General features: G+C 41.6%; 2 protein-coding genes across 2 annotated transcripts in view; one reads left to right on the top strand and one right to left on the bottom strand.

The window, feature by feature from the left end:
* The window catches only part of NUMB (NUMB endocytic adaptor protein), a 96,043-nt gene extending 77,947 nt beyond the window's left edge, over nt 1–18,096 (top strand). The window contains exons 5-11 of the mRNA XM_082059177.1: nt 5,369–5,443; nt 7,316–7,456; nt 8,977–9,178; nt 11,325–11,627; nt 13,389–13,538; nt 14,385–14,528; nt 16,160–18,096. Of these exons, the coding sequence (XP_081915303.1) occupies nt 5,369–5,443; nt 7,316–7,456; nt 8,977–9,178; nt 11,325–11,627; nt 13,389–13,538; nt 14,385–14,528; nt 16,160–16,863 (1,719 nt within the window). The 3' untranslated portion in view covers nt 16,864–18,096. The remainder of the gene's footprint in view (nt 1–5,368; nt 5,444–7,315; nt 7,457–8,976; nt 9,179–11,324; nt 11,628–13,388; nt 13,539–14,384; nt 14,529–16,159) is intronic.
* The window catches only part of PAPLN (papilin, proteoglycan like sulfated glycoprotein), a gene marked incomplete at its 5' end in the record, with an annotated part of 44,666 nt that continues 40,311 nt past the window's right edge, over nt 17,894–22,248 (bottom strand). The window contains one exon of the mRNA XM_082059176.1: nt 17,894–21,857. Coding sequence (XP_081915302.1) covers nt 21,682–21,857 — 176 coding nt within the window. The 3' untranslated portion in view covers nt 17,894–21,681. The remainder of the gene's footprint in view (nt 21,858–22,248) is intronic.

Genomic DNA, 22,248 nt, shown 5'->3' with positions numbered 1-22,248 from the left:
AAATAATATGGCTAAAAAAGCAACCTGAAACAGAAACTTGAATCCATTTGGACAATATCAGAAATCCAGTGTTCTGAAGCAGTTTGATCTTCCTGAAAAAAAAAGTGAATTTTCCTTTTAAACCCTTAAACTTGTGCCAGCCTACATCACCTGGGCAAATATCTACAGGGCAGTTGGGGTCTGTGCCTTGTAAGTGTTTCGTGGGCAGCTGCCTGGCACCAGGTGTTGGCGATGGGGGAAGGCAGGGTGCCTACATAGACCATCTCTTAAACCTTTCTTTTTTGAGCACAGTCCTAACACAAAGGTATATGGAGACCAGGCATTTACATACGATGTTTTTCTAATTGTAGCTCATCTCTATAACTGAGAAATTTACTGTTTCTATCCTTGCTCTTGTTTTCATGAGGACAGTGTCTGAGACGTGAAGGGAAGCAACTCTCTGTTCTTATTAAGAACACGCTGTACTGACAGCTGGGTGGTTTTATTCCTGCTGTCTCCATCTCTGCAGAGCAGCACGGGTAGCCCCCTGGAAAAGATCTCTCTCTCTTTTGCCTCTCATCTGTTCCCAACCTATGTGTTTAAAATTCCTCAAAAACATTTCATTTAGTTTACATATGGAGTTAATATAAGATAGGGCTTCTGAAGTATCTTGTTAGAAAATGAATCTTGGCTTAAATAGAAACTAAAAGGTTTGTGACTTCTATACATAAAAAAAGTCTTCTGGAGCAGATTATTCTCTGGTTGCAAATTTGTTTTGGCTTTGCTTGGGGCGTAATTGAGACTTATTCAGCTGCTCTTTTTCACCTTTCACTCAGTGCTGCATATCACACAGGGACAGCTGTTTCCCCAATTGGGGTTTCTTTTGTGATCTGGGAAAGCACACATCTAAAATGTAGTGATGGTAAAGTAAGAGGCTCTTAATATTTTTAGTGCCAAAATATCACAGGCAGGAGATCTGTTAGATTAACCAGATCATTCCTATGTGCAAATGAAATTTAAGAGCTGGAATCTACAAAGACTGGAGTCAAAACATGCCACTTGCTTTGCAACTGAAAATGCTAAATACTACTTACAATTTACTTAAAAGAAACAGAAACCCCGCAGGTCTCAACCTGATCAGATATGTTAGTTTTCTTTCTGATTGTTGGTATTAGCTTACATTAGGGTACATAAGAAAGCAAAGATGTAAAAGGACAGATACTTGCATAGCACTTAATTAAAAACCTCAAAGACAGATATTTATCTGTTAAATATACCAGCTTCCCGGTTACATCTTGGTTGCTTTTTTATGAAGTCTGGTACTTTACCACAGCCTTGTAGATTTGCTTTGTCTTTTATTATAATATTTTGCCAGAGGGACCTACTTCTACTTCAGCCTGTGAAGTTTCATTAGTTGGCACTGAAAACACTTAAATCTACGGTGTCTAGATATCCCCACAGCATCGTAGGACAGTGACTTTATTGCAGCTTTGGTGTAAAATGGGAGCACAAATCTAGGGGAAAACTGCCAAGAAAGGGACAGCTGTTCTCCTATTAATAATTGAGAAATACTAATAGCTCTTAATATCTTTTGGCTGTCTCATCTATAATTTCTCCACAGATGCCTTGCATTGGGATTAATAGAATATTCTGAACTCCAGAGGTGCTTAAAACACATTAGTAGCTTTCAAAAAGTCACTCTAGACAGGTTTGCTGCTTTCCCCATATGTATTTTTCTCTCCCTAAAAGGTAAATCTGACAGATTTGTATCTGGAAATGTTCAGTATTGAAAATATATTTTTTTCATCTTTAAATAAAAATGAGGTGTCTGTTGATAGCTCCAAGGTAGGTTTCTGCAGTTTTCTTTTGCGTAGCGTATGCAATGTAACCAAATCTACTGCCTTTTTAGGCATTTCTTCATATTTTAAAGCTAAAGCTTTTCTGTTGTAATGAATAGTAGTACAGATTCAGTTATCTTTCTCATATTTGGCTCTGAGTGCATGTATTTCTTATCATGCAATGTTTTACACAGAGTCAGAAATGAAACATTTTCTTTATATATACTTCAGACTCCAGATACATCTTACAGCTGTTTGAAAGTCTCAGGACAGAATAAAATAGGCAAAAAGACTATACATAATTTAAAAGTATTTTAAAAGTGCCTTACTGGGGAACTTCTGCTCTGGCATCCTTAAAACTTTATTTTCCGCCTTACAATACAGCTGCTATTTATCTCCACATTCCTGTCACTTCTAACAGTTAAATTGTTGTGACCTGCACTTCTAATTAGGAAAGTACACATATCTCCAGGGCATCGCCAGCTTATCAGAGAGGTTTCCCCCATGCCCAGCCTGCAGTGGTCCTGCTTTGTCTTTGGGCCTTGTTGTCTCTTAGGACAGGTGCCTCGCCTGCCCTCTGGGAGACCTGAGTACTCTGAGTTGCTCCAGATAACGAGTCTCACATTGGCACAGGTTACCGAGCTCCTGGGAAGTGCTGAGCAGCCAGGTTTCCATCGGGGCTGACTCAGCATGGCCAAGCCAGGCTCCCGGGAGTGGGTGCCACACGTGGCTCTCCTCCAGCAGCGCTGTCATCCACACGCTCTTGAATAGGAAGACAAGCTACTGATCTGGGTGCCTAGATGAGTCCCTTGGTAGCAACGTTTAAGACCACACTGTTCCAGTGAATACTGGCCATTTGCCCTAGATACTTTTGGAGTCACCTATAACTTTGTGCACAAGCTGCGATCCCGCGTTGGAGCTCCCTTCCCATGCAGTGTCTTGCATCAGGTCTGATCTTTGTCCAGTGTGTGCCAGGAGTGCGACTGCTCGTGTCTACCCTGTAATCACGATATACTTGGCAATATTCCACCCACAATGGAGTAGCACTTTGATTTGTATATCCAATGTGAACTGATTTGTGGAAGTATGTTCCTTTATATGCCACTGGTAGGCATGGCTAAGCTGAGGATTTAGTAGATGAGAAGATCCTATGTTGCCCAGCAGTAGTAGCTGTGGGTTTGGGATGTAGACTGTGAGGACTTACTGCTTCGAAGCAATGCATGCATCATAAATCTAGAAGAAGGAATTGAGAGATGAAAGTGTGGTTTGTTTTTCTCTTAGTGTAGCAAACCCATGTTTGGTTATCTTGCATGAGGAACCTTATGTTTCTAGTGGGAGATGGGGACTTAGCCCTTCAGCCTTTTCATTTTATTCTGAAAAATGTAAAGTTCCATGTCTTAGCTGTTTCTAAATCCTCATTTGGTAAAATAACAGGTGAGGAGTAGCTCTGTTGAAGATCAGTACTGCTTTATGAAGTACCCAGCTCAGTTAAACTTGACTTTAATGCAAACGTCAGGAACTGTTCACTATTTCTGCAGAAACCAGGTTTTTATTGTTTTCTGGAGAAAGATATATCTTTGTTTCTAATGATGGTAATCTAAACCAGACAGTTACCTGGAGGCATTGTCTTCTCCTGACTGTATTTGCTTGAAATAAAGCTTTTAAGACTATTAACAGCTTATAAGAAACAGGTACTCCTTTTTAAAACAGTTCAAGGAGACAGACCTTTGCAAACCATTTGTTTTGGGGATTAATAGGGGCTTTTACGTTATGGAAGCTAGCTGAGCATTGAAAATATAAACTATATTTTGTGGGTATTGATATTTAATGCCTTTTAAGATCAGAATTTAGAAGTAACTTTTAAATGCTGCAATATTTTTGAACACATATGACGGTAAATTTAAGTACATCTTCCTTTGTGAATTATATTACATAATACTCTTTCCACTAGGCATCCCAGAATCTGACAGTTTTACTTTAAACCTTCTCTGGGGGATGGATATTTAGAAACTTGCTTCTGCAAGCACTTCTGCATAGCTTGCTTTCACACTGTGCTCATTTTCTCTCTTTTCTCTTTTAATCACTCTTCCGTACAAGTCAGTGCCATTCTCTGTTCTCACCAAGCCTTTTGAAAATGCTCAGGGTGTCATTGCTGCTTCCGAAATTAGGGCAAATAGTTCCTCCCCCAAAACAAACAGAAGTTCTGCCAGGCCCATTTTCTTTGCACTTGCTGCTTTCTCTGAGAATGAAACTGATGTGATGTAACATGAGACTTTTCACTCCATGATATTTCATCCTTATAGTGTTAAAATTGTTGTTGCAGACTTGGAACATGTGGTAGCTTATGCCAGAATGTGTCCTTGCTCCATTACTTGCTGTATGAATATAAATTATATACATCTGCAATGAACTATTAAAAAGAAATTCTTGCATGAAGGCACTGGCTGATACCCCCTCTGCTGCTGCTGCTGTTGTTGTTCTCTTCACTCCCTGCAGTGGTCTGTGGTGGGTGCCATTAGCAGCCACAAACTATGTAAGCCTAGTGCTTGAAAAAACATTATGGGGAGAATATTTTATTGACTCGCTTAAAGTATGGGGCTTGTGAATTAAAGTAACATGTTTAAAAAAAAAAATCTAGTAGTAGTTCTCTGTCACAACCTGTAAAATTATGTTGACATCGTACATATTTTCTGTTCAGTGAGTTAGTTTCAGAAGAATATTGTGTCAAGTTTTTTTGTAACTTTCCCTTAAAAAGTAAACAGTCTAGAAAGAGTCTGTAGTGTAAGTGGCTCCTGAAGCCTTCCTGCGATTCCCACTTTGACTCACCCTCAGCTTGCAGCAGCTGCAAGTTCCCACAGTCAGATGTTGGAGCGGCGCCAGGCGGCTCCTGCGCTGCCCCAGCCTGCTCGCACCAGCGCCTTCTCAACCTGCACACACCAAGTGCTTAACAAAGCCTATTTTTCTGCCTCTCATCCAAGATGTGACATTTAGCTCTTAATAAATTAGTGGAACGTGTTTGGATGATTGATCTTAGCATTAAGCTCTTAACACAGGAACTGGTGATTTTTGGGTGCCTTTAACACTGGTTTAAGGTGATGCCATGATTCTGCCATGCGACTGTAAGGGCAGAGGGTAGGGCTCGTGGAAATGCCAGGTAAGAATTTTCCTGTGTTTAAACTTGTGCTGAAGAAGCTACCTGTGGTGTAACTCCTTATGAATTAGTGTCTTCTGACTCTTCAGTGGAATTCTTCACCCACTTGGTCAGTCTTGAATTCTTTACTGTCATGGATATACACCTTATTTTTGCCTCCACCTGTTGTGTGCCCTCTCCCCATCCCCACAATGTGCTGTTTCTGAAATACTGGCTTTGGCTTGGTTCTCTGAATGTTTTGCAACTTGGATTGTGTATCTGGCTTTGGGCACCCTACTGACCGTGGACTTCATCTACACTTAATGTTATGGTTCTTGGAAAGGGGAAGCGGGTGACAGTCTCATACTGTTGGCATAAAACTGTGTTTTTTTTCCTTTCTTTCTCTTCTTTTTTTTGAAAGTCTGGGAAGAAAGCTGTTAAAGCAGTCCTGTGGGTTTCGGCGGATGGACTCAGAGTTGTAGATGAGAAAACAAAGGTTAGATTTCCACTTACAAAAGTTTTACATTTCTCTATAATAATGTATGTGCTATAACTTCAAATGGACACCAATCTTTATGTTAATGCAAGTGTTGTTGGTATTTGAAAGGAAGACTGAAGTGTGTAATTAGTTTAATTAGTTGAGTAGTTTATTGTAAATGCATGTACACTTGGTTTTTTTTTTCCCCAGTTAATTTCACAGTACTCTTAAGACATATTTCATAAAATGTGGCAGGTAGCACAAGATTGGAATATTTTTGTTGCATTTACCAGAAGAATCTTTTTTTTTTCCTGATAAGTTCTGTGGACATTGAGCTTGGAGCATCCCTTGACTTCATTCTGCACCACCGCAGAAGGGTGCAATAGTAATACATGAACAAACTCATGTTAATCAATACAATTTTTAGTGCATCCAAATCCTAGAATGGCTCCGAATGAACACAAACTACCTTCCAAAACTGCAATGAAGAGAGTAGATGAAATAGGAGGGTTTTGCCTTCAGACTCAAGCTAAAGAGTAACATAAAATTTGATGATTTCTAATTCTAATCTCTTAGCTGCTGGTCTGAAGTGGAAGACTAATGTGTTTGTGACATCCTTCTAGATTGTTTTACAATTGTTTTAAGTCGTGAAATAGCACAGTATGTACCACCGCAGCAACTGCGTGCAAATAATAGCAAGCAATTCTTGGTCTTATCGAGATGTAGGCAATTAGAAATTAAGACCATTAGGCTTGCCTATATAAGCGTACTAGTATTTTAAAAGATGGCATGGCCATTGTAACGATTTTACTCTCATTAGTCTGAAATAATTAATTTTATTTTCATGTCATTTACTGTGTCAAGCTAAAAGATGATTTCTGCAAGCCAACACTGAGAAGCAGGTAGAGATAATTCACATCCTTCTGTAGTACGACCACCTGTCAAACACTCACTCTGTGGCCAGACTTCCGCAGGGCTGCTGGTGTGCTCTGGTTCATCAGCGCTACAGTCACTGTCTCTTAAGAATACAAACATACTGATGCAGGTGAATTCAGTCTACTGATTGCCTCATTTGAAAATAATAGTACATGTATTATTTTTAGAAATGTTGCTGCATATATCAAGTCTTTAAAAATTGAATTTTAATAAGCTGTGCACACACTGGAGGTAATTAAAAGTATAGGACTTAAAAAGAGCATATACTATTGCCTCCTGGTGGTTGAATACATTAGCGCAGGTGCCAAATACTAACCACCAACCAAAAGAAACAGTTTTGAAAAAAATATTGAAAAAAATATTTTTAACTAAGATGCCATAGTTCTTTAACTCTACTATCTCTTTTTTAGAAACACTTTTCCCCTCAGTCTGTGGGAACAAATTGAGGATGTTGGATAGTACCAGTGCTGCTGGTGCATCCCTACTTAGCTCACTGGCAGATCAGCTTTGGCTTTTTGTGTAGCAGCTGCCAGACCTTCCCCCTAGCAGACCTCCCTTGTAAGTTTCAGCATTGTGTTTTAGCCACAGTAAGGATTTTTTTTTTGATTGCAAGACTACCAGAGCTGTTGTAAAAATAAAATACAACAAAAATGTGGGCTTCATAGTCTGGAGGAGAGATCTTAGGAATTGTTTGGGTCCCTAAATTCTCAAGTGGTGCCTTGACACGCTTCTACCAAAGGTGGAAAATGTCATCTGTCCTTTTTGTTTCATATTGGGAATAGATTCTGAATGGTGAATTCATTGACAGATAATTAAAGCCACATCCTCTGTCTATGCTCTTTTTAGTATAACTCATCTTCTTGCAGTTAACACTGCAAATTACTTGTTCAAGTATTGCTCTGTATCTTCTCACGTTTCTTTTATTTTGGGGTGGGGTGGATTTTTCCCCTCCAGGATCTTATAGTTGATCAGACAATAGAGAAAGTTTCTTTCTGCGCACCTGACAGGAACTTTGATCGGGCATTCTCATACATCTGTCGAGATGGCACAACGAGACGCTGGATATGCCACTGCTTTATGGCTGTAAAGGACACGGTAAGTTTAATATGGTGTGTGTCCAACTGTCCCAGCTTATAGCTGAAAATTATGCTCGGCAAAATTAACTACCTAGAATAATGCAATACGTTTTGATGTCAGCTAAAATATTACTTAGTCCTTGAAAATTGTTTTAGTTCTAATCCTCTATATCTGAATTATTTGCCGTCCGGCTCTGGTGTCGTCTTGTGGAGAGAAACGGTGCCCAGCATGTGTACAAAAGGAATGCAGTCAGCCTCAGACATCTCTTGCAGAAGGGAACTACTCTTCTAAAAATAGAAGATATTCTCATCTGAAAATGTATACAGCCAAAAACTGAAATGGCAATGACAGTTTTTCCAGGGTAAAACATCATAGTGAGTAAATACAGACTGGTTAAGAATGCAACCTCTTGTATGCAAATGTTATCTTGAGTGGAAAGTCATTTGAATATTAAGAGATGGAGCTAAACTGAATTAAATTAGCATCCTGTTTGCTTCTAAGTGATAAGAGATTTTTCCAGTAGAAGGTTTGAAATGATCTCTGTCAGTCTCTTGCTGTGTAGACTTAAGTAAGTTATTTAACTCCATGATCTGGCCTTTTGCTCTTTCTGCTTTTTGTTGAATATTATACAAAGTGCTTGAAACCTCCTGCAAGTTCATTGTGTGAACCCCACATAGCTGCGTGTTCAGAGCAATTGTACTTGGAAATTTATCTTTTTTTTTTAAAGAGAAAGCACAAAGTTAGAAATTCCCAGTTAAACTTATATTAGAGCTGGAGCATTTCTGTTTTCTTCTGTGAATAACAGGTCAGTTCACGTACTGATTATTACAGATGAATTGAGCTATTGGTAGTTATAGTGTATCTGGCTCAGCTGTAGCTGCTGTATCTGCTGGATTCCTGGGCTTCCTCAGACTTGAATTTCCTTATTGCAGTTATTGGATAGAGGGTCATTTTTGACCTCACTGGTTAATAATGGTAGTGCTTTCCAGAAGCACTTAACAGTTAATGATGGTTAATAATGGATGTGATTTTAATACCAACTCGTGTGTTTGGTCAGGGCAATGAAGAGGTGTAAGTAGTCACCACTGTACTTTTAATTTTCATGCTTTCACACAGCAGTGCCTCCCTGAGCCCTCTGTAAACTTTGTCCATCTGAGAATAGCTCTTATCTGTCCTGGGACTTACACAGGAGATGGCTTCACAGGAGTTTCTCTGTGCACAAATGTGTCAAGAGGTGAGGGATCAGTGCAGGCATGTTATCGCACTAACATCTTAGGAGCAGTTGAACTAAACAGATTATCTGACAATCTCTTTCATTTCTGGGTGGCCTCCTTGAACATGGCTTGTGCATTAGCCAGTGGGAGTCTTTATATACCAGGTTTAATTTTAGAGCCATACAAAAGGTGGCCAATTACAGTAGTTCTCTTTAATGCCTTAATGAGATTCCTCTTGTAAAGCAAGGTTATCGCTCTGCAATGCTTGAAGCACACGTATGTTTCTGTTCCAGTGACTGTATGACGCGATGTTGTCTTGTGCAGGGGGAAAGGTTGAGTCACGCCGTGGGCTGTGCATTTGCAGCATGCCTGGAGCGCAAGCAGAAGCGAGAGAAGGAGTGTGGAGTGACGGCCACCTTTGATGCCAGCAGAACCACATTCACTAGAGAGGGGTCATTCAGGGTCACTACAGCTACTGAACAAGCGGAGAGAGAGGAAATTATGAGACAGATGCCGGATGCTAAAGGTAGGGGCTGCGACTTAAACAGTCATCCACAGTGAGCAAAACCAGCGCCGAGGTGAATTGGAACCTGTGCAAGGATTGAGACTTCATGTCCTTGCAGTATTCCCACTCTAACATTATTATGTACAAATCGTATTCCCAGGTGCTTGTCCTTTCACAAAATGAAAAATGCTCCCAGATTCACTGGCAACATGTTTTCCCGCATCTCTAGAAAAAGTACAAGTGGCTTCATATGTAGAAGCTGCTCCTGCTTTGTTTTGTCAGCTTGCTTTGTGGCAGAGAACACCATAGGTAATAAAAGGCCTTATTAGAAAAATGTTATAAAAATATAACAAGTCTGCCAGACATGAAGTAACCCTTTTTGTTGTCTGAAGTTCAAGGTAGATGAACAAAAAATTAAATGCATTTTTCTTAGAAAAGAATGTATTTTTATTTTAAAGGCAGGTTACGAAGTGTTACAGAGTTATGTTGCATGAGGGAAGAACGGATTAATCACAGTGTGCTTTCTGGAGAAAAAAAAAAAAAAGCCCCAAACCAAAACAACAACCCCCCCATAAAACACATAACTGTTGCACTGTTAATTACAATCAAAACCAGTGACTATCTGATTTGAGAGGAGTTAGTTTTTATACCTTAGCCATTTAAAGTGTTCTGAAATTCAAGTGAAAGCAGAACTCTTTGCCCAATTTTTATTATAAGTAGCAGAGTTCTACAGCTAACAAAAAGAATATTATAAATATTGTTCATAGCCCTCTTTACAATGGAGTTGAACTTTTGTTTCAGAGGGTTCCATGGCAAGCTTTAGGCTGCCCCTCAATTGCAAAACTTTAATCTTCGTTTTCATCATCCATCTGCTTGTTCCCATGCGTTAAGTTTTCAAATGTGCTAAATGAAGCTTAAACACAAGGCCTTTGTTACTTGAGGGCATGAGTCAAAGTCTTGACTCAATGAAGGTGTGTGAAATCCTTTCCAAGAAAGACTGATTAGAAAAGTTTCACTTGAAGGAGCAGCTGCAACTCATGGGTACTGAAGCTTGCAAGACAACATAATTAGTTCCTCCTACCATTCCAGCTCCTCAGAAAACTCTGGTGTGACTCCTCTCTATATCAGACTTCAAGTTACTCTGTTGATGTGCCAACCAAAAATTTCATTGTTTTTCCTAAGATGTTTGGAAAGCAATATGGGTAAAATGAGAGTTCACACCAGGATGGTGAAGTTTCCCCTTCCCCAGCTGTATTAAGCTGTGTTTATTGCCCTTAAAGCCAATTCCCTTATGATGTGAGTGAGAATTTTCGTAGAGATGGAAAAATCCACGTTGCTGTTTTAATCATAGGTGCCATCATTTAGCTAGGCTTTTTCTGATATTTCTGCCGTTAGGCCTGGTAGACAGGAACACTGTGGTACTATGCAGAACTCCACAAAATGAAGCAGCTGACTTTAAGTTGGTGGAGCTTCCAGTGCAACTAACTAGTGACTGGGTGGTAACACTACAACTAAATTCAGTTCATGAAGTGACACAGGAACTCCCTGTAATGGTAGCAAGGCCTGTCAGCTCAGAGGCGGGATCTGCCTTGCAGCACATGTCCATCTCTCTGTTGGGTGTTTCCTGACAGAGCTGCAGCCCCAGCACTGAATGCAGCCCAACCCATTAAGTGCTGCTGCTACCTTTGTTTTGGCCGCTGCAGCTTGTGCAGTGTGTTTGGTTACTGCTGCTGATTCTGCAGGGGCAGGAGGGCACCTTTGAAAACAAAGTCCTAGAGCTGGGTTGTGCTGCTGCTGAGCTGTGCCGCCCTAAGTGACTTCATACATACAGTCTGTAGTCATATTTCAGCCATAGTTCTGTGTGAGGCAAAATAAGGGTCTCAAACACACAATATGCTTTTCAGTCTTTGTCACAGATGAATTACAAGTATCCTGAGCTGGGGTCTCAGGACTAACTAGAAAGAATACTTACATAAGACCATGACTGGATGTATGTAAAGTGACATGGTAAAGACAATTAAGGTATACAGAAATGATATTTCTGCTGTGATATAGAAACTCATTTGGAAGAGTACTAGTTATGCAAATTCCTGCAATTAATCTTTTCAAAACAGGCAGTTGGACACTACTTTGCTTTACTCGTCTAACCTCACCCTGTTTCCTCCAGCAGTTGAAACAGAAGCGAAAACAGTAGCACCAGGTGCGGCACCAAACAGTACTGCCCCCTCTTCTGGCTCACCAACCTCTCCTACTGCTGAAGCTGCTGCCTCTCTGGATAAAGAAATGAGCAATCCCCATGCTATTCCCCGGAGGCATGCCCCTATAGAACAGCTTGCCAGGCAAGGGTCTTTCAGGGGCTTTCCTGCCCTTAGCCAAAAGATGTCTCCTTTTAAACGCCAGTTGTCTTTGCGAATAAATGAGCTGCCTTCAACAGTGCAAAGGAAGACTGATTTCCCCATGAAAAACTCAGGTAAAACCACATGGTTCCAGTGAAACATTACCTTAAATTGTCTCTTCTTCCTTTCTTTTTCTGTGCCTTCAAATAACTCCCTGTTTTCTAGTAAATCCTTCTTCCTGCCTCATGTGGATAATTTCTCATGAACAAGCATCACTGTGTCAGAAAACTGCTGCTTTGGAAGTAGGCAAGAACTTAAAATGCAGTATTCACATGCAGGAGACAAACAGTTCTAATCACTGTCTGAAATACTGGAGCACAGTTTGAAGTGTTCCAGGAATGGGTGTTGGTGAATTAGTAGGTGCTGGCTCTTCCCTCTGAGTCACTGAACCAGTTCCTCCACTTAATGCCAGGGCATCTTGAGAGACAAATCCCTTTGAGGCCTTAACTACTTGTCATGGGATCATGTGATGCTTTCCTGCAGTCTGTCCTTCTGCCTGTCTGAATTCTTCTTTTTGAAAGCAATGAAGTGAAGTGGCTTTTCACTAAAAGAAACTTTACTGTTCAGGTGGTACAGCTGGCTCTATCAGTAACGCATGATACAGTTTTCATGCGATGGTAGTGGGGTTTTATAGCGTCATCCCAATGTAAACACCTGGGATGCTCAGTACCTTGCGTAAAGTCCTAGAATCCCCTTAGCTGGCTTATCCTGCCAGCCAGCTGTACTTGCACTTGGCAACAGAGCTAGTTTTAGGGCTCTAAGCTTTAAAGTGAAAGTTACTGTGGCAAAGGCAAAAGGAACAAAACCACCCAGCCTTCTCTTACAATTGTTATTTGGTGACCTGTGCTTTAAGACCAGCACCGAGCAGTCATAGTGCACAGCTTAGTAGCGATGCTCACAGAGCACACTGCGATCTGAGTTGTCCGTAATTCAGAACATTTCTGATGCATGTTCCCACGTATGCTGCTGCCAGTGCTGCCATCGTACCACATGCGCTGTATTGGAATATCCCTCAAAGAATCAATTTTTGGGCATGCCTCCCCATGAATTTTAAATACATTGCATGTTGTGTCCAGACATAGCATGGTTTTTTTTATACTATTTGTGCTTAATTATAACTGCTCCTGTCAGTTCTGTGCAATGAAGGACTGATGATCAGTGCTTTTGAAAAGCAGTGCGATTAGTAATAATGAGAACATCTGGTAAGTTGGCAGTTTTACTCCAGATGTTACTTTATCCACATTATGCTGATGCTTGGTTTTAAACTGAGTGTCCATTTTATTAGATCATTCAGCTTTTGCTTTTCATCATTCTATCACAGGAGCCAGGGATTTTAGCTACTGCTGAACTGGAGCAATCAGTGTTCTATCTCTAGACTTAACTTGCCACTGTACATTGCTGTCAGCACGTTTAAACTTCATCTAGTTACTGTGGAAGTATGTTGCTGGAACACTTAAACCTATCATACGTATTTTCATTTTGCAGAGTGCCAAATCTTAGTGCCAAATCCTTGATATGTTTAGTACTTTAATACTGAAAGATTTAGATCTCTACTAAAGCTATAGAAAACCCTTTTATTTTCTGAAATGAACATCCTCTTGCATTAACACAGAAAAGCAGTAATAACTGACTTTAAATCTGGAATGCTGATCTCCTTACCCTCTATTTCAGGTCAGGTCTTCAATACTGATTTTAAAACTGTCACGCAAATCAGTAGCAGGAACATCTAGGACATAAGGGAACTAATTACGTTTCAGTTTCACATTGGTGAAATAAAATAAATGGTTTCTGTATCCTTTAAGCTTCTAATTTAATGAATTCTGTTTACATTTTAGTCCCTGAGGTGGAAGGGGAAACAGACAGCATTAGTGCCCTGTGCTCTCAGATCACCAGTGCTTTCAGCACGCCATCAGAAGATCCTTTCTCTTCGGCCCCCATGACAAAACCAGTGACAGTAGTTGCACCACAGTCTCCTGCCTTTCAAGGTTTGTGATTTCTTTGCATGCTGTGGTCATGCTGAGTGAGGCCTGAACGCACATAATGTTGCTTTTCAGTAACACCTAGTCTTAATTTCTTGTGCAAGTCCTATTATCAGTATTCTGGGGGAATGCATCCCGCTTTATTCATCTTGTCTGTGTAGTTATTCTGTGTTTTTGTTTTTAACAAGAAGTTTGTGCACCTACCACACGATAGTTACCTGTAGAAGGGACTGGCTTTGAGATAATGACTATTTTAACTTTCTGCCTCCTGAACTGCAAAAACCTTAACAATTGAGTCTCACAGGAACTAAATCCCACAAGGGAAGAGATTTTGTGCCACCACATGATTACTGTTTTTCACACAAACTCTTATAAAAGTTGTGGAGAGATGGCCAACTATAGAACTCATAGCAGCCTCTAATCTTCATTTCGCTCATACGCTCTTGTACAAGTTGTGTGAAAAAATAACCTCTCCTTGTTAAATGTAGTTACTGTTATTTTGCATCTATAATCTGTTCTTCTTTTGAATCTAAAATTAATCATACAGTAACTTTTCTTTATCTATAAAAACAACAAATTTAACTTCAGCCAATCATTGGAACTCAAGACCTCATCAAATACATAAAAATCCACCATCTCACAATTCTGTTCACAAGTGTTGGATTCGTGAAACAGAATTTACTACCTTTAGTGGCTGTCAGTCCAATTTGGCTAATTTACACGAAATGCTGTCATGTGGAAGTGTCTAAGAATTGTTGTATGTTGGTAGGTATGACATGGTCCACTAACATTCCAGTCACGTGCATGCCTTGCATGAATTAATTGCACTGATGTTGTCTGCTCCCATTTTAGTTAATGGCACTGCCTCTGCCTTCTGTGTGCTTGCTGCTAAACCATCCCAAGCTGCTGTAATGTCCACAGCTCTGCCAGTTCGGGAAACCAATCCTTGGGCTCATGCTCCTGCTGCTCATACTGGAGCTGCAGCCGTGGTCACTGGTAAGAGTGGAAGTAAATCCTCTGCATTGCTATGAGAACTTGAATCAGAAGCATAATCGAGCCCTTGAGACAGTTGTCAGTGTCACTTAATGGCAAGTGGAAGGAACACTAACAAAAGCTGGAAGTAATAGCACTTTGCACAACTGGATGGAGGGAAGCGATGAACTCACTGGTCTGTAAGCTGGACTGATTCTTATTTTGGCAGCATCTTAGAAAATCCACTGCTTGAAAAGGAAGTAATGAAATAGTCTGTGTGTGTGCGCGTGGAGGCAAAGGGAAAAGCATCTTTTGTGTGTTCTTTCCACTAACATATGCAAAGGGAGATCGAGTTGGGTACTTAAAGGCTTTAAAGGTTCATTTCTTCTGTTTAATACATTTAGTCTGTCCTTCCAGTGCTTGTCTATAGTTGTAGACAATGTAAGGTGGTACTTGAAATGGCTGTTAGCCATGTGGACACGTGTGCTATCAAACTGTCCTAATGTAAGCTCAGCTCGAAAAGAGCAACTTTGCTACTGAAATAGTAGGTTCTGCTTCGCCCTGTAAGAGTACCAGGCACATTTTCATTAAGACAGAGACCCTGAGCTCTGCCTCGAACAGTTTCCTGCTGTAGGAACAACAGTAAACCAATATTTAGGTGGCATTTAACGAGATCAGGCTGAATAAGGACTACTGAGCAGTAATGATTTTCCACTTCTCCAAAACACCCAGTAGCACAAGAATTGCAGAGCCATTTCTAGCAGGTCCTATGGGAGGGAAAGAGAATTTGAAACTGTAGGGAGAAGGAAAAGCAGAATTCAGCTGGAGGGAGATAGCTTTGAAACTGTGGGAGGAATGGAAATGATGGTGTGTGGTTTTTGTTGTGTTTTTTTGGTGGTGGTGGTGGGGTTTTTTAATTGTTAAAGATGAATGAGTTAAAAATCAGAACTGTTTTATAGAGGAAAAGTCTAAAATGCCAGGTGTTGAGCATTGCGAAAGGGTTTGAGAGGTTAACACCTTGAGTTATACCCGAAAAGAGTAAGGGAAAAGTGGAGATGGAGGAAGAACATAAACAAAGGAGTCATATTAAGTACAGCTTACATATTATATAGTCATTTGATTAGATGTATTGCCTTAAATGTTCATGTATATCGTAGTGAGCACTTACACTTCAGCGTGTATGGGACAGAAAAATGAATGTTGTCTTAAACTCCCAGTACCATTACATTATTGCCTATAGAGGGTGATTTAGGATACAGAGTAAATGAGTCTTAAAAACAGTTCCTTATAGCTTGGTGTTTTAATTGACCAGGCCTGAGCCTCAGAAACTGATACTCCCCAGTTAGGAATTAGTGGTTATGGACTAGACCATTGCTCCCCAGTTGTGAGTGCAGGTGGCACTCTCCTGCACGCCCTGGAGTCTCAGATCTCTTCTATTAAAAGAATAATAATAAAAAATTCCACCTCTCTTGACCAGCGTTGTCCTATAACAGAACAGTACAGTGGATGCATAAAGATGCTTCCAGTGTTGGTGGCAGTCTGTCCTGTGGAGAGAGGAGGCCTGTCTGTCCTTGTGTACATCCTCCAGCCTTTCTAACTGATTAGAGGGTGAGGACTTGGAAACATTAATGAGTTCCCCACGCTTTCCTTCCCAGGCACTGAATGGAGCAGCACCTCCTCAGGTGCAGCCTCACCAAGTCCTTTCCAAGGAAACCACAGACGTACTCCCTCAGAGGCAGACCGCTGGTTGGAAGAGGTCTCAAAGACTGTCAGAGCCCAGCAGCAGCCAGCCCCAGCCCCACAGCCACTCCTCCAGCCTCCTCCCGCAGCTTCCCAGTCAGCACCAGCCTTCCCAGTCAGCACCTTCATTGCTCCTCAGCCTGTGCCGGTGGGTGTGGTGCCGCCCATGCAGCCACCGTTTATTCCAGCACAGCCCTACGCCGTAGCAAACGGGATGACCTATGCAGCCCCAAGTGTACCTGTGGTGGGAATCACACCCTCCCAGATGGTGGCCAACGTCTTTGGCACGGCGAGCCACGCTCCCGCAGCCCATCCGCATCAGTCACCCAGTCTTGTCAAACAGCAGACGCTCCCTCAGTACGAAAGCAACAGCGCTACCGCCAGCCCTTTCTTCCACCCGCCCGCGCAGCACAACGGCTCCGCAGCTTTCAACGGGGTTGAGGGTGGGAAATGGGCTGCAGAGGACAAGCATTCGCAGCCCCCCGCCGCTGCGCCACAGGTAGATCCCTTCGAAGCACAGTGGGCAGCACTGGAGAGCAAGACAAAGCAGCGCACCAACCCTTCGCCGACTAACCCCTTCTCAAGTGATTTACAGAAGACATTTGAGATTGAACTCTAAGCAGTCCCGGAGGGGGTGGATAAATTGTACATTAGGATAGAGGGATAAAGGGAGCAGAGGGGACTGTTTCCGATCAGTTTGCTTTGATAGTCCCAAAGGTCCCTTCAAACAAAAATGGGTTAGAAAGAGGGAGCAATTACGGGAAGGATATAAACATACAGAGAATTTACCGTGCAGTTCTTAAGAAATGCTGGAGCTGCCCCAGTCTGCATTCCCTCCTCGCTTGGAGAGCTGGAAGTCAAACAGAGCAAAGAAAGGCACCCAGTCCCAAAGCCTGTTCTGCAGAAACAGCGATTATCTCACAGAAAGGGAGGCAGATTTTGTACCTGAGTCCTCCCGATGCCACGTGAGTCCTGGACGTTCCCCCTCAGGGAAAAATTGGGGTGGGGTGGGGGTGGATATGGGTGGGAGATTGTCACCTGCTTAGCGAAAGCTGGGTTTGTGGAAAAAAAGTTGAGCTTCCATTTTGAGTAACACAGTGAATATTATATGTAAAGAATAAAGTAAAGCCAAAATCTTTATTTTTATGCATTTAGAATATTTTAAATAGTTGGTTATTAAAAGCTGTATGAGTTGTAAGTAATCTTGCCAAAGGTTAAAAACAAAGGGGGTTGGATGTAAGAAATTGTACATAAGATTGATTTATCTCTGATTCTTATTGTAAGTAATATTGGGGGGGCGGAAAAAGGGGCTCTAGCTTGTTCTTGTATCTGTTCATTGTAAGTAGCATATTGCAACAACAATCACAACCCAGTAAGTCATGATAGTGTAGTTTTAAATAAAGAAAATTAAAGAACAGTATTGTCATGGTTTGAAAACCATGGGGAAAATTTACTGGTTTTTATTGGAATGAAGCTACATGTTATATATAGTATGGGTTTTTTCCTTTCATGTATTGCTGCAGTTTTGTTGTCTTAATCTATTGGTTCTAACACTACTGTGACAACTTACTGTAATCATATCTACATCCTGGGGCTACCTGGGAAACCATTTTATGTTTGTCTGTCAATAGATCTTAGAGGTTTTTAACTTTGTTTTTATTTTTTTCCCACTGATTTGTGAAACCTTGTGGTTAAGGCTGCAGCTGGTCCAGGTTCTGCCTCTGGTGACTTGTGAAAACCATCTCATTTAACTTTACTTTTAAACTTTGGCCTTACAAGCAAATGTAAGTTATATATATTTGTACTGATGATTTATAATCCGCTTTAACAAAAATAAATGTTGGTGGTAGAAGCACTGTCTGTGAAAGCTTTATTCCCCTCCCCCTTTCAGTTTTCAGCATTCTCCCTTCTGGGTGTCTTCTGTGTTATTAGGGGGATGTAGACGAGCCCTGCTTGCCAACCTAGATGCTCCGTAATGGTGTCTTAGCACCTCTCATTTTGTACACCAGGTGAGGTTACCTTGAACTTTGAGACTTGCAGATATCCTTGCTAATTAAAGCTCTGAAGTGCAGGGCTTTACTGAAAACATCAGATAATGGGTTTACATCACTGTATTTTCTAATGTTGAGCATTTACATACAGACAAATATGAAGACAGTAATATTCAAAAAGGAAAACTCACTTTGTTTTCTTTTCCCTGCTGGTAGGAGTGCAGATCCTAAGAGGCACGTAAGACAGTATTTTCATTCCTTTTGTGTTCTCCCAGTAAGTTGATACCTACTGTGTTAGTATGACTGTTTCTTACTGCATTCTGGTAGTTTTAGACCTCAAGAAAAGTCAGACTTTGCAACCTGAAGGGGAAGAAATGTTCTCTTTGTTGGGCTCTAGTGTTTGAGCTTGCCAGCAGTTTTCCATTTCCAGAGTACAGCAAGTCTCGCAGGGACATGGTCAATTCTTACCTTTGTTCAGTATGGTATGAACAGTCATGACCAACACTCCCTATAGTATTGGATTTGGTACCAATGCTTTTTTTAGCTTTCAAAAAGCAAGCAAATAAATGTATACATTTCTAATAGGATATAATAGAATAGCCTGTTCGTGCTTGCTTTTCTGATAGTGCCATAGCTTTCACAGCAGTGCCCAAAGTTCAGCTGAACATAGCCCAGTGTAGCTGCACCCCTCCCCTGCCCCAGAGGTAACAGTGAAGGAGATAGAGCCTTCCTACAATCCATTGGTTAGGGAAGAAGATCTTGATTCTCAAAAAAAATCAGTTAGGCAGTGAAGTGGCACTATACCGAGGGGAAAGCTCAGCTTGCCAAATAGAAGAAACATATAAGACCGTTTAGTTAACTAGTGCAGTGCTGACAGGTATTTAAAGCAGGGAACTGCATGACTTCAAATACCAGCCATAATACCCAGAAGGTCAGGAGAAACACTTCACCGAGCACCTTCAGCACTGACATCCTGCCCATCAGAATGTGGGTGCCTGTTACAGCCCTCACAGGTCTTGAGAAAGTGTTCCCTGGCCACAGCTTAAATGAAAGCTGGCTAAACACAATATTTAAATATTCTAAAAATAGAGCCTCTGACATGGTGGAAAGGGCTGTTACAGAACTCTGACTGCTTATTCTGGGACAAAAGGGTCTGATACAAACACAACAACTCCAACTGTGCCCCTGAGCAGGTCCACAGCCCTTGCCTATGCTCTGTGCTTGCCACATGGCAACTGAGAGGTCTTCACTAAGACTGGAATTTACATGGTCTGCGATATGTCCTTGGTCTCAATAGAAAGAGTCACACTATATGCTAAAATAGGAAAATATCCTATACACCAAAAAAAAACCGAAAAAAAGGTGCTAGTCTTTATGTTAAATGCAAGATCATGTACAAACACAATTAGAAGGTCTTTGGCCCCTCTAATTGTGCTTGAATATCCAGTGAAGACAACTTCAAACCTTATGCTGTAATGCATTAGCAGAGGAAGTTTTCACTAATCAAATTAAAGGGTCTTAACTGCAAAACACGTATTTTTTCTTTTTCTAGCAAGCAGAATCTCTCAGACCACAGACCCAAATAGCTGTGTGACTGCCACCTCTCACGCCTTTACTGGAGTGCTTCTAAACTTTTCATTTTGTTCGCATCTTAAAGCAGCATGTCCAATGATGCGGATGTAGACACACCTCTGCTGAAGAGGGTGCAATCATTAGGTTAGTAATTCTTATTTTAGGTGCAGCTGAACTGATTTACTGGATTTAGAGTCCAAACCAGCTTTCGGCTGTCAAGCCTGGGGATTTACACCTATGTACTACTGCTGCCCGAGTACTGAGTCCGGACTGAAGGAGAGGAGAGTGGTGTGAGAAGAGTCCTGATTTAGCTGCCTTCCCCAGAACTCTTAAAGAAGAGGACAAAAAAAAAAAAAGAACAGCAACAAAAAAAACCTCCACCACCCCAAACAAATCATCAACATCAACACTACACACCAGGCTACTTGTTTATAGCTACATCTATACAAATAATAAATGGGTGATGGTGCTAATTAATATGATTAACTCATCCAAGCCTCAGCAGGGAGTTTTGAAATGAGAAGGAGGGGGCCTGTTAGGCTGATGCTAGGGTACAACAATACTGTGGAGACTGTAAATAATGCTTTTTTCAGAAGTTATAATTCCATTTTGAGATATTGAAGACACCCAGGAGCCTTTTCTGCTTTAACAAATCCTCCCATAATCTCACCTCCCCACACACAACCCACCTTAATGCCCGACACGTTCACAGCCTCAAGTGCTTGTTAACCCTCAGTGTTTGTCTTGAAACAAAGGATGCTTTTCAGCTACAGCTGTTGTGCATCTGAAGTCCTCGCTGGTTAGCCCACAGCAGCAGGAATCAGCCCAGGCCACACACAGGGGCAGGCTGTCCGAGACCAGAGCAGATCATGGGAAGGTTTATCCTGGCAAGACAAATGCCCTACATGCATTTCTATGTGTGTATTATTCGCCTCCCCCAGTTCAACCTCAAGGCAATGCTACCACCACCAAGCCCAACTTCGCAATAAATTCAACAGCACCGTTCTGTCTCAGAAAAAAAAAATAATAATTAAAAAAAAACAAACCAAACCAAAACCTTCTGAGCCTTCCTAGAGTGATATTTTAACTGCAGCATCTCAGAATAATAGTGTTGGCATATTCATCTAAATTGCCCCTAACATTCAAGGAAGGGCTAAAAGTATTCTTCTATTTTGTGTTACGCTTTCTGTGAGGCATTGTTTCTGCAGTTTCATTCCAAAGCTGATTACAGTTAGGTAGAAACCAAATGGACCCAACTAGAGATTTTCCTCAGGTCTACTGGAATAAAACAGCTATGGTAACATGACATTACAGCTGTGCCGCTAAAGCTCGTAATCTCATAGGACCTGAACACTAATTTTATACGCATCAAGCTGTTTCTCATGGCCAGAGCCCTTTGCACTGAGCTGGCAAGTGCCCTCCAAGATTACAAATGTTCATCACTCATTAGTGCTTTGGTTAAGCCAGTTCAGGACCATCTTCAAACACTTCAGAGATTATTTTTTTTTAAGAGCACTTCTCTTGCGTGCTTGTATGAAGAACTGGTGTCTCTCTCTTTGGTTATCCGCCGCCTCTAAAGTCACAGTGTCCTTACATTCCCAGTGTCATCTTGTTCTGTGAATGACAGCAGCTACCCTTAAGTGAAGAGATGGATTTGCCACAGCAAGGCATGCAGGGGGTGGAGAAAGAAGTCTGCAATAAACTTGAGGGTGGTGGGTCTCCTACCTGGGAACAATTACAATCACTACATCATTCAATACACCCTCTTGAGCGCTCTGGCAGGGCAGAGCTCTCAGAACAGTTTCACTAAGGAAAAAGACAAAGTTCAGACTTCCAGTCTTATAATCTGTCGCCTGTGGCCGTGGAGGTGTCGGTCACCCACGGTGATGATGGGGCCTGTCCTGCGGCTGGTAGCGAGAGCAGCTGGCGCAGCAGAAGCTGGAGTAGTACTGGTTCCCACAGAGCTGGGCCTGCAGGATCAGGTCGCAGTTGGCGAGATGTGGCTGGTCCACACACTCTCTGCTCAGGTCTGCAACGTGGTTCACAGCAGCTGCAGCCAAGTAGAAGGTGAAGCAGCTGTAAATACACTGCCAGGGCTTATCCTCAGGTTTTGTTTCCCTCCCAAAACACAGAGCAGCTTCCTGCTTTCTCCACCCTGCCAGTTCTAAGGGGATTGTTTTAAATATAGTCCAATATCAATGAGAGAGATGAGGGAGAAACTAGTATCTCTGACGAATACATTAGGAGAATTCAGTTTTTGGGGCTGATCCCACTCTACACCCTGTGTAAAGCCATCTGGACAGTGTCCAGACTTCAAATACGAATCGTGCAGCAAACTGTTTTGTCAACCAGCTATGGCATTTTGGCCTCAGGAAGTTAATTAGCCTCCCAGCGCCCTGGTGTGTTCCCCCTGTCCTGCTTTTCTGACCCAGGGAACGCGG

Source organism: Streptopelia decaocto (genome assembly GCF_964273445.1).
Source record: "Streptopelia decaocto genome assembly, chromosome: 7".
In the NCBI taxonomy this organism is placed as follows: domain Eukaryota; kingdom Metazoa; phylum Chordata; class Aves; order Columbiformes; family Columbidae; genus Streptopelia; species Streptopelia decaocto.
Note: the sequence above shows the minus strand (reverse complement) of the source record. Positions and strands in the feature narration are given on the sequence as shown.